Here is a 12,863-nt window from a genome sequence, read left to right on the forward strand (position 1 = left end):
GAGACCCGTGTGCGCGGGAGTCCATATTACCGTGTGCGCGGGAGTCCATATTATCGTGTGGGACGCGGGGGCCCGAGATAATCGCTGCTTTGAAGTATGCGGTATGCAAAATAGGGTATAAAGCCCTTTTCGATGTTCCTGCAGGCCCCTTGCGAGTCGGTGATGATCACCCGCGAGTCCTGATGTGCGGCGGCGAGCGCGATGGCCACCTCTTCCGCATGTGTTATGTCTTGTGCTTTGAACGTAAGGCCGTTCACCGCGGTCTTTTGATGGACGACTGCGGTCGTGTACCAACCCCCATGGTGTGAGCCGGAGGCGTCCACGTAGAATATACTCCATGTTTGTTCCCATAGTGACGTGCCAAGGCTTCTGCCCGCGCGAGGCGCCGGCCACTATGGTCGTCTCGTGTCATGTTGGCCGGAAGAGGGCGCACGTGCAGGGCGCATCTCCAGATTTCGGGGATGCGAACGCGCTCTTCCGTTAGTGTTGGATGTTGTATGTGTAATCGGGCAAGAAGGCGGCGACCCGACGGCGTCTTTGAGAGTCTTGTGTAGTGGTTCATCAAGTGTGCTTCTCGGAGCTCCGTGAAGGTGTTGACCATTCCGAGGCCCAGGAGGCGCTGGTTGGACGTGTTGACCGGGAGGTCGAGAGCACGCTTGTAAATTTTGCGGAGAACCACCTCGAGGGCGTTCACATCAAACTTGCGAAGGTGGAGGTAAGGAGTTGAGTACAAGACTCGACTGGTTACGAATGCGTGCGCCAGCCGCAAGGCGTCTTTGCACCGTAACCCCCCGCGTTTATTGGAGACCCGGCGGACCATGCGGCCCACCTGGTCCCCCACCCTGCGCAGTTTGGCCAGTGTTGTGTCGACTCGGCGGTGTTTATGAATAACGAGTCCCAGTACTCTGATCTCATCGTGTTCTGGGATGGGTCCGTTTGCTAGGGACAGTTCAATTTTGGTAGTGCACTTTGGCGAGGGGTGAATGTGCACAAATTCCGATTTGGCAGGGGAGCATTGAAGGCCACAGCGGCGGGCGTAGGCGTCCACGATCTCCGCCGCTTGCTGCAGGTTGGCTTCAATGTCTCCTACCGATCCGTGTTTAGCCCAGGTGGTAACGTCGTCGGCATACAGCGCGTGCTGTATGCCCCCTACATTCTGCAGCTGAGCCGGGAGTTTCATCATTGCCAAATTAAATAGTAGAGGTGAGAGGACCGCGCCCTGCGGGGTACCTCTCGTGCCTAATTGGTAGGGGCCGTGCTCTTCATCTTGTATCCGGATAAACGATTGCCGGTCGGCGAGAAATTGCCTAACGTACTGAAACGTGTTGTGTCCACAGTTGGTTTGGGAGAGGTGCGTCAGTATTATGTCGTGTGTGACATTGTCGAAAGCCCCCTTCAAATCGAGGGCGAGTACTGCCTTGTCATTGAGGGGGTATTCGACGGGATTTAGAATTTCGCGGTCTAGTTGAAGGAGGACATCATGCGCGGACCGGTGCGGGCGGAACCCGAACATGGTGTCTGCGAATACGTTTTGGTTTTCCAAAAACTCGGACAGCCTATCTCGCACCATGGCCTCCATCAGCTTTCCCGCACAAGACGTGAGGGAGATGGGGCGGAGGTTGTCCGTGTTTATGGCTTTGCCGGCTTTCGGAATGAAAGTGACCAGAGCGGTCTTCCATTCGATCGGGAGGGGTGCCTCACCAAGCCAGATTGAGTTTATGTATGCGAGGAGTGCGTGTAGGCTGGGTCGGGAAGATTGGCAAGTAATTTCACTGTTATTTTGTCTCTTCCCGGTGCCGTTGCTCGCTTCATTTTAGTCAGGGCCGCCTTCAGGTCATGGAGCCGGAACGGTTGATCCAGCTCCGCGTTCTCGGAACCTGCATACGAGAACGCTGGCCCTCGGGGGTCATGTTGGATACAGAGGTATTGATCGCGTAGTTTGCATGCTAATTTTGAGGTGTCTCCGTCGAAGCCATGGATAGCCCGTTGGAAATGTTTTTGTGTCTCGGCTCTGGTTTGACTCGGGTCGATCAAGGCGCGAAAGAGACGCCAAGTGCTCCGGCTAGACATTTGTCTAGCGGCCGTGTTGCATCGGTCCACCCAATTCGAGTCGGCGAGCTGGGCCGCGTACTCTGCCGCTCGTTGGGTGAGCTCGGCGATGCGAATTTTAAGCTTCCGATTGTGTTTTTGGCGGCACCATCTGCGGACGAGGCAGTGCCGCACCTCCCAGAGGTGCAGGAGGTGGTTGTCCACCTCCGGCGTGGCCTCCGATAGTTGAACTTGAGTCTCCGTCCAACGAAGGTGTGTAACCAATTCTTGTGACCACGCGTGGTAACCTTGTTCGCGGATAGGGGTCGAATTAGTGTAGTTTTGCCGGAACTTTGTCCAGTCGGGTAAGCGGGCTTGGGCGTGGGATCTTGCCAATGGTTTGGTTCGGACGGTGGTGTTGAGTATGCAGTGGTCACTGCCGAGGGTTTCCTCGGTGTTGGCCCATTCTGCGTGTCTAATGTTTTTGGTGAAGGTAAGGTCCGGACACGTGTCCCGAGTTACGGAGTTACCCACCCGCGTTGGATGTGCAGGGTCGGTGTGAAGAGTAAGGCCCAGCGTGGACGCAAGTTCCGCCAACTTGCGCCCGCGCTTCTCTTCACGCACGTACCCCCAGAGTGTGCTGTGAGCGTTGAAATCGCCCACGATCACCAGGGGGTCCCTGCCCGCAGCCTTCAGGGCACGACTGAAGAGGGCTGCGAAAGTTACATTTTTTAACTTGGGAGAACAATAGATGTTGAGTATATGTAATGGTGCGTTTTGTTTCTTAAGCGGAAGAAGGGTGACCATCGCATAAGAATATTCAGTATTCAGCTCCAAATCAACCTGGTTGGCTGTGTAATTTTTGTGCACGCATATACAGGAAGAAGGGTCCTGTTGGAATGTGACATAGTTTGTAAGGGTGGCGCCGCTCCCTGGCTCCTGGAGGGCAACCACCGCGGGGAGTGAAGCGAATGTTGAGAGGAAAAGCAAGGAGGTTCACCCGCTTTACGCGGGAGCGGAATCCCCGGCAGTTCCATTGGGTAATTTGGATGGGGGTGGCCGAATTGATACGGGGAGAGCGCCTAACTTGAGGGCTGCCCGCCATGGTCATTGAAGTGAAAGAGCGGTTGTAGGGACGCAGCTACGGAGCCAGCACTCGCGGGGAGGGGGGCATCCTCAATTCCGGAGAGCGAGCAGCTGTCCTCGTCGTCTAGCTCAGTTTCAGTGACGCGACGCGACGTTTTGGGATAGCGGCCAGACACGTCTTTGATAAGACCGCCGGTTCGTCGGACGCCACGCGAGGATTGTGCGATGTGCTGTGCGACAATTGTGGGTATTGTTTCGGTCATTTTGGCGATCGCGGAGGTGATGGCCGCGGAAATTTGAGCTTCTAGGGCATTGAAACGGGCGTCCATGCGGGCCTCTAGACGGGCCTCAAGTGCAGCTTCCGCGCTCAGTGCTGCCTTCGGTGCCGCGGGCTCACTCTCCATAGCCTCGGGTGCGGGGGGAGAGGGGGGAGTGGTAAGCTGTTTTGATTGCGATTCTAGGAGCGTAATTTTCTTGAGCAGCATCTGAATTTGGCCCTCGAGAGCTGCTATTTTGGTTTGCTCGGCACTGCGTGCTGCAGGGGGGGAGGAGGAAGGGGAGGAGGAGGCAGTCCTGCCCGTACCGCTCACCTGCGTTCCGTGTTTCACGGCGTTAGCCCAGGCCCTGGCTTCGCCGCGTGGTGGCGCCGTCGACAGTTTTCCAGTGTCGCCGTGTGGTGGCGGCTGCATCGACGTTCGTTTGCCGGCTCCTCCGGTAGATGGCGCCGGCTTCTCGGTATTGCTGTCATCCCATGACTCGCCGGGAGGGCCAAGATGACGGCTCTTCTTCTTGGCCGCGATTTTTTTTTATTGATATGATATGAGGACATGTTGACGCACAAGTAAGGCGCCGGCTACTCCTCAACTCTTGAATACGTCTAACCTACAACATACAGGGTTTAAAATAGCCTTCTCATACAAGCAACGTTTGCACAGCAACAAGGTGAGGAAAAAAAAGTGGTACATACAATGTAGAAGTTCAATCACTCCACTGCACTGAAGAAAAAAGTCTCAAGAATATAAACAATAATGGCAAGTTACAATACAGTCTCTAGTCAGCGGGTGGTGCACACATCGTGTACATGCATTTTTACATATAGTCACATATAATCACATTTTCACATATAGTCAGCACATAATATAAACATAAATCACAAATCCACAAATCATAATCTCAACACATGCAATCAATCATACATACAACACAATCATAATCCACAAACACATACACAGCTACATTGAAATAAAAGAAACATTACAAGTGTTAATAACGGCCAACAATGCCGCTCTCTTCAAGAAATGTTGTTAACGCTTTTAGAGCGCTCTTTTGCAAGGCCGTTGTTGACCAAGGGCCCAAAAGTTTCCTTAAACTGAAAGGTCTGCGGTCTAATGCCATAAAAGTTGATTTAAGTTGGCGTTTTGGTGTGTCGTGATGTGGACAATCTAAAAGGAGGTGATATACATCTTCATCTACAAATCCACAATCACATTCGGGGGTTTCCGCACGGCCAATTCTATGTAAGAAATGTTTTGTGTAGGCAGTGCCTAGTCGTAATCGATGAATAAGGGTTTCCATATTTCTGTCTAATGACAACGGAAATTTTAATTCAATAAGCGGATGGATTTGATTATTTGTCCCACCCTTTGGGGCGGCCGTCTTGTGTGTGCGGAATTTTGCCGCACACTCCCGCGAATTTGTGGCGTGTCCACCGCCACAAACCGAGCACCGTGGAACACACTCGTGAGGGGCCCGCACCCCCTCCACAAGCGGGGCTTCTTGCCCGCAGAGTCCGCATATGCTCGGCTGCGTGTTGGGACAGGCATCCGCTCTATGGCCGACGGCCCCACACAGGCCGCAGGCCGGGATCGTCCGGTAGTAGTTTTGCACTGTGATGAGCATGTTCTCATAGTGCACAAAACGCGGTTTCTCCCTCCCGGCGAAGGTGACCCGAGCTTTGTTTGAAGCGCCGAATTTCCTCACCTCGACGATGGTGCCTGCTCTCCATTGCACCTGCTGCCGAAGCGATTCAGTGGTGTCCGTGTTGCTGACGGCGATGACGCCGTGGCAGACATCGCCTCCGTCACGCAGAGGCAAGCAGTATTCAGCACACGCATAGTTTGGGGAAGGAGAAAAGAAACCGCCGTTTTAGAAACAAGTTACGCATGCGTTGCAGGGATGGCAGTTTGCCACAGCCAAGCCTAGATATCCCCAACTCACGTAGAACTTTTCTTGCACAGGTTTACATGTGGGCGAATTCTTCAGCAACAGTCTAGCTGTCAAACGATTGTCCTGAATGTCCGCACTGACGTCTCCGTTGTGTTCTACACTGTTCTCCTCTGGCCTACAGAACGTAGAAGACCATCATGCCGCACCTACTTTATGCTCCACTTTAAATATTATTGCGATAGCAATTATATGGACACTCCAAAGCAGATTTTTGCCGTCGGCGTCGCCGTCGCCGTCACCGTGAGGTTCCGTATGACGTCAATGGAGATGAAATCGTCGCCGCGCGCCGCCGAACGCTTTATGTGCGAGTGAAAGGGCGCGAGGGACGCGCGCTTTCACGAGGAGTGAACGCACGGCGGAGAACAAACGCGCGTTCTGGGCCGTGCTTCCTTAAAGGGACACTAAAGAGAAACGGGAAGTTCAGCTAGAATAAAAGAGGGACCTTCAGGAATGCATGCGGTTTTTGTTGGGTGCAAAAATATGAGTTATTAGCGGAGAAATTCGTAAACAAAGACCAATTATCTCTTCCTCAATTTCTCTCACCCCAGATTTGGCGCTGAAGCAGTGTCGTCACAGATTGCATTGCTCTCGGCGAATCAGAATGCGCCATGATACGTCACCGCTTGCGTAAACGGCCGAGGCGCTGGATGCATCATGGTCGCTGCGTTTGCGTTCGCCGCGATGGACACCGTTGCTGCCGCTGAACCTTGCAACGAAGAGCTCGCCAGGGAAGCAGGACTGCATTTCAGCGATATTCAGTGAAACGGAGCGCTAAATGATCCTTCGTGCTCGAGCGGTAGGAGTTTCCGCGTGCGATGGCGGTGAGCCGCCGGCCGCGCCGGCGGAATGCAGAGCTTCGTTTTCGTCGACGAAGGCGAAGCGTCCGGTCCGCCAGGCGACGATGTTCCCGACAGAACAAGCGTAGAAAGTTGTGCACGTACTCGGTATGGTTATTTCATGACTTTATTTAATGGCATTCAGCACTCACCGAGCCGCCAGTTTGCTGCTGCAGGGGCATCGGTACGGGGTTTGATGAAGGCCGCATTGAGGGAACAGCTGCTCGAGAAAGGACTGGCCTATGGGGCACGCCAAGATACTTTCCGAAGGCAAGATTATACACATAATCCGAGGGCGAGAAATTCAGAGAACACACCATCGGTTTCTCTGGCTCTTTTGCCGTTTTATCACCGGCAGAGCACTGAGCCATTGCGAACGCCGGGGAGCCGGGGCTCTCCGCGCGACGCCACATGAAAGGACACAATCGAGTCAACACTGCCGCTGCCCCTGATCAAGCGCCTTGGGCCATTTATACAGCCCTCAACACTACACACACGAGGCATTTTCTGGCTGTTTCCCGCGAAGTCAACGTTTTTCGAGCCACGCAACACGCCACCAAACACCGTAGAGCGGAACAGGCGCGCGCGACAATCCATTGACCAAAAACGAAACTACGAAACTATCACGGCCGCATGTATCGACATGCCATTTTTTCTTATGTATTTAATTTTGTGCTAAACTTGTACTTCCTCACTTGAAATGGTTTAAAAATTTGGCAAATGCTGTTTATGTACGTTTAAGGTGTATTTCATTTTGCGTTTTATTAACAGCGATAAATCGCTCTCGACCAATCGCGACCGGCCTACGTTTGTAATCTCCGACGTCATGAACGTTAGTGCGGGAATTTGGAAGGGGCGTCAGCACCTATCCTTCAGTTTTTCGCTATTTTCTCGCTTATTAAACATCTGTTTGCCGTAAGAATGGTATGGCTGTGATCGTGAAAGGATAATCTACCATTTAAGCTCAACTTCCGGTTTCTCTTTAGTGTCCCTTTAAGGGCTGCAGAAGTAGGCGTCTCTTTCCTCCTTTACAATCACCATAGATGTAGAGCACACGCGCCTTCTTCTGACGCACGAAAGGCCGTGGGGGGGGGGGGGGGGGAGGGGGGGGCAGGGAAGGGAGGCGACGTTTAGCTGCGGCACCAAGTGCCTATTTATATCAGAGGCTCCGGCAACAGTCACCAACGCCGCACGCATTTTGTGCGAAGGCGGGCAAAACGCCGACGGCGTCGACAACAGTGCTGTGTGTTGCCGGTGCTGCTGCATGTCCAAGTTTGTACAGCGGATAAAAGTACTATCCTTACTCCGTATAGCTCTCTACTAAGTTGCTATCGCAATTGATGCTTCGCCTTTCGGGTGAAACTGCGACAACTTTTTTCCAAACGCTGCAACTTAAATTCCTAATTGTACAAGCAACAAATAGGGCCACACGTTACTTGTCTTGTGTGTGGTGGCAATCCGTATTTAATGCAAGCTGCGGTCATCGCATGCGTCGGTAATTATAAGCGGCAGATCGCAAAGCAGCTGCCCGAGACGCGCGCGTTATGTTTGTTGCTTGGCCATGCTTTCTGGGTTCACAATATCCAAGCATGTTTTAAAGTAATTGCCACCTTGCACATTCTTCCTGCTTCACTCTTCCCGCCAAGAATCTTCGTTACGTGTAGTAGCCGGCCATCGGTGTGAGCTTTTGCTGCGGCGGGGCATTCGCCTGACGAGAAACTAGATTTGCTTTGATGAGGCATGTATCGCTAATTCTTGCGCTCGTGCTGCTGGTCCCAAGGTAATCGCTGGTTACCGTGACCTGGGTTCATTTCGCGGAGCAGTTTGTACGAGTGATTTCTCGTGACCAGTGAAAAGATACCTTGCTCAATAATGCAATGAGTTGCCATGACTCTAGCATTGAATAAGGCATGATATACATAAAATATTTATACAGCATTATATAAGGCATTATGCACATATGTAGTACTTACATCGTTAATTAATTTTATTGGCATATTGGTTCCTAATGCATGTGTTCTTTCTGTTCCGACAGTGCTGATGCCACTCCCTGTGAGCCAAATTGAGAGCAGCAGTGTGTGCGCGCCCAGCGACCAACGAAACCAACCGCAATCGTCACCGTCTCTGCACGTCTCTGCAAGCATGCATGACCGCTTTGTGACTGCACCATATAGAAATAAAAGTGACTAAATGACTGAACTCGGTGTATACGTCTAACTCGATGCCGTATACAATCTTGTTGGACAACTCCGACAGGCACTTGGATTTCATTGTCACATCACCGCCCACAATTTTTCAACACCACACACGTGTGGAAGCAGATGCTCCTCTTTCTTGAGGTTGCCGCCAAGAAAAAAACTGTTGGCGTCGGAAACCGTCTTGAAATCGCACTGCAGTCTTTGCATCGCTGTTGAGTAAGCAGGCGATCTGCCGCCGTCGAAAACGGAGCGCCGTGAGCACGAGCAGCGAAGGAAAGCGCGGGCGAAACAATGTAAACAAAGCGGAGACTTCACCGCGGAGCGACCGCGCTGCTTGAAATTTCCACATTGGGGGCGCTGTCAGGAGGCGCAGCAACGCCTTCAGGCGATCGTTTTCTCGTCTATACTAGGCCGAAAACGCGGCGGCGAGCCCGATCGCTCTCGGACCGATTTTTTCCGCCCCGCCGTAATTCCCGCTTTGCCGCAGCCAATCAGAAAGCCAGACGACGGTGGCGCTGGTGTATCTCAGCGCGAGATCAGCGCGCGGGCGGACGACCGGCGCCTCGAGATGGCGACACATCCCCCGCGAAAGCGCTTGATGCTCCGCCTCCTCGGCGGCGCGGGCAACCAGGCAAGCCGCCTGGTCTGAACAAGCCCGCGCGCTCGCCGACTCACCGCGTTGAAAAGCCACTTGGCCGCTTAGACGCTCCGCTTTCGGCCTACATGCAAGCGCTGCATGTAGGCTCCCTAATCGCCGATGACTAGCGCCGTTCGGCCCAGCCAAGCGGCCGACGATGCATCTACGGCTGTCACATTCGCTCCCATTGCAACGCGCCCGACGCGGCAGGCCGCACCTTTTTTATTGCGATAGCAAATATATGGACACTTCAACCGGATTTCAGCCGTCGTCGTCGCCGTCGCCGTGAGGTTCCCTATAGACGAGAAAACGATCGCCTGAAGGCGCTGCTGCGCCTCCTGACAGCGCCCCCAATGTGGAAATTTCAAGCAGCGCGGTCGCTCCGCGGTGCAGTCTCCGCTATGTTTACATTGTTTCGCCCGCGCTTTCCTTCGCTGCTCGTGCTCACGGCGCTCCGTTTTCGACGGCGGCAGTTCGCCTGCTTGCTGAACAGCGATGCAAAGACTGCAGTGCGATTTCAAGTTGGTTGCCGACGCCAACAGTTTTTTTTTCGTGGCGGCAACCTCAAGAAAGAGGAGCGTCTGCTTCCACACGTGTGTGGTGTTGAAAAATAGTTGGCATTGATGTGACAGTGAAAGCCAAGTGCGTGTCGGATGTGTGTATACGACATCGCGTTAGAGGTACACAGTGAGTTCAGTCATTTAGTCACTTTTATTTCTTTATGGCGTAGTCACAAAGCGGTCATGCATGCTTGCAGAAATGTGCAGAGACGGTGACGATTGCGGTTGGTTTCGTTGGTCGCTGGGCACGCACACACGGCTGCTCTCAATTTCCCTCCCAAGAAGTGGCATCAGCACTGTCGGAACAGAAAGAACACATGCATTAGGCACCAATAAGCCAATAAAATTAATTAACGATGTAAGTACTACATATGTGCATAATGCCTTATATCATGCTGTATAAATATTTAATGTATATCATGCCTTATTCAATGCGAGGGTCATGGCAACTCATTGCATTATTGAGCAAGGTATCATTTCACTGGTCATGGGAAATCACTCGTACAAACTGCTCCACGAAATGAACCCAGGTCACGGTAACCAGCGATTACCTTGGGACCAGCAGCATGAGCGCAAGAATTACCGATACATGCCTCACCAAAGCAAACTAGTTTCTCGTCGGGCGAATGCCCCGCCGCAGCAAAAATAAGCTCACACCGATGGCCGGCTACTACACGAAACGAAGATTCTTGGCGGGAAGAGTGAAGCAGGAAGAATGTGCAAGGTGGCAATTACTTTAAAACATGCTTGGATATTGTGAACCCAGAAAGCATGGCCAAGCAACAAACATAACGCGCGCGTCTCGGGCAGCTGCTTTGCGATCTGCCGCTTACCGACACATGCGATGACCGCAGCTTGCATTAAATACGGATTGCGACCACACAAAAGACTATTAACGTGCGGCCCTATTTGTTGCCTGTACAACTAGGAACTTAAGTTGTGCGTTTGGAAAAAGGATCTAATCATCTTGAGCCAGTCTTTGCCGATCGCGAGTGAACGAACAGTACAATCAATTAAATTCGTAGGTATTACGTGCCAAAAGCACAATATCATTATGAGGCACGCTGTAATGGAATAAATTTGACCACCGGGGGTTCTTTAACGTGCACAAAAATCGAAGTACATGGCAAGAACTGTATTCTTGCATTTCGCCCCCATCGAAATGCGGCCGCCGTGGCCGGGAATCGAGCTCGCGTCGTCGAGCTTGGCGGCGCTACACGTATGCATTTACCGCTAAGCTAACACGGCGGATTTCAGTGTACGATTCAACTACGCGACACGTCTAAACAAACAACGTTGTGCTAAATAAAGGCAGAACATTACTATTGCGTTTTTATCGAGCTGCCGTAACATTGCACGCGAATGCGAAAGTACGTGACTTACTTGACTCGGCGCACCGCAGTTATCCATGCTTGTCATCTGTCCTCCTCGTACCATCTCTCCGGAATTCTGTAGAACTTCACGGGCGGCTTTCGACTTTTCGAGGCTTTTGTGGCAATCAACAACACAGCAGTATTGCGTGCCACCTTTCCTGGTTGATGAGGTCGCGCTCGCCGTCACAAAACAACGCACGCGGTCGCTCGCGCCGTAGAGAACACGGGCGTGCGCTGGCCCGGCGGCGACCTTCGACACTTCCATCTTTCCGCCAGGGGAGTGGGCGGCGCTGGTGCCGCGCGGGCAAACTTTAGGTTGCCTCGTCTATAGATAAAATCTTCGCCGCGCGCCGTATGCCCGAGCGGAAGCGTGCGGGGACGCGCGCTATCACGGAGAGCAAACGCACTCAATATTCCACGCGCAAGCAAGGAAGCGGGAAGCCAGCGCCGGAGAGAGCGGGGGGGGGGGGGGGGGGGGGGGGCGCACTTCTACTCTGCCAACAACCGCGCTGGTCGCTCGCCCCGCACCTCTTATCTCCCCACGTCTCTGACCTTTATGCGCCGTGCATTCGCCGCTCAGTTTCCGTTGAAGCGATAGACCGCACGTACCTTCGCCGCTGCGGCGTACGCGCTTGCTGCCACCGTTTTGACAGTCGTTGTCTGCAGTAATTCAGTGTGATCTATTCATGTTTGTTTGTGCGCGCTCACACCACGCTTGTTCATTTAGTTAGTAATAGTCGGGCCACATTTTCCAACGCACGCTACACATGCAATGCTGCCCGGATCGGCAGTGCAGCGCTACAGGTGTGTCCCTTCGCACGCGCTGCCCACGGGAAGCGCTTCTCATCAACACCACCGTTTCACACGCGCCTTCTCGTGGTCATCGAGTCTCTCTTCATGTCGATCTACTTACGCCGCAGCACACCTGCTTACTTAATCAGCTCATGTTTACTACAATTCATATTGCTACCAAAGCCGCTCACCTTACTTCGTATGACATTGCTGTGTTGCTATCGCATTCATTGCTTCGCCCTTAGGGCGAAACTGTGACATTTTTATATATCCCATCTTGGTATCGGCGACGACGCGTCGCACATAAGATTGCATGCTAAGGAAATGATCCCGTCAAACAAAACGAGAGCGACGCTGCTGCATATCTTAGCGTAGAGCAAACAACAGTGTACACCTTGGAACCTGTTTATTAGGTTTCACGTCTTCAGCAATGACGATGCGCTATATACAATGTAGACGCAGGAGATTTATGCCGACTAAATGTCTGGCTGCTTTCGGAGAGCTGTGAGGAAAAGTTCATGCAATGTTTCAATCTGACGAGGCTGGGAGCTCATCGGTCGGGACAGCTTCCTAGGCAGCGGTACACCATCTGAAAGTTAAGAAGAAAAAAGGCATGCTTTCAACCTTGGCATTTATTTATGTTCCCTACTATGCCATATTCATCGAGTCTTACAATGGTATAACAACAGGTGTACAAGAAGGAAACCTAATGTACTTTACGAGAGAAAAATATAATTCATGATGTGAACTAAATTTCTTGATTCACTTGTAATGATGAATTTGGGTCATATTTCTCGATCTACTATACTTTCCTGGCAAATTGTGTCACTTTTTGGTTGAGTATTACCACCTGGTGTCGCAAAATGGAGCGACAACGACTACTTTATGGAGGAACTGTGCCACGCCTATGTTGTTTACATGCGCTATCGCTAGACCAAGAAGTGGCCAGATAAACAGAACGCTCACTTTTTGTCATCATAATGCGTGATGGGATTGCTACAGAAGGGCTTGATATCACAGAAAAGAATCAAAAGTACCTTTTTTGGAGCCTTCTGGCTTTGCCCGAAGAGAAAACGATTCTAGAACGGGGCATAGAGTGCGATCAGCTTTTGTGCAGCAAGCCAGCC

At 52.2% G+C, this 12,863-nt stretch overlaps 1 protein-coding gene across 4 annotated transcripts in view; it reads right to left on the reverse strand.

Annotated features, from left to right (window-relative positions):
- Positions 1-12,125: 12,125 nt before the first annotated feature.
- LOC119441585 (uncharacterized) overlaps positions 12,126-12,863 on the reverse strand; it is a 76,330-nt gene continuing 75,592 nt past the window's right edge. For all 4 annotated transcript variants that reach the window (XM_037706194.2, XM_037706195.2, XM_049661434.1 and 1 more), the window contains one exon: positions 12,126-12,325. In XM_037706194.2, the coding sequence (XP_037562122.1) occupies positions 12,213-12,325 (113 nt within the window). In that variant the 3' untranslated portion in view covers positions 12,126-12,212. The remainder of the gene's footprint in view (positions 12,326-12,863) is intronic.

The sequence above is a fragment of the Dermacentor silvarum genome, chromosome 2 (genome assembly GCF_013339745.2).
Source record: "Dermacentor silvarum isolate Dsil-2018 chromosome 2, BIME_Dsil_1.4, whole genome shotgun sequence".
NCBI lineage: Eukaryota > Metazoa > Arthropoda > Arachnida > Ixodida > Ixodidae > Dermacentor > Dermacentor silvarum.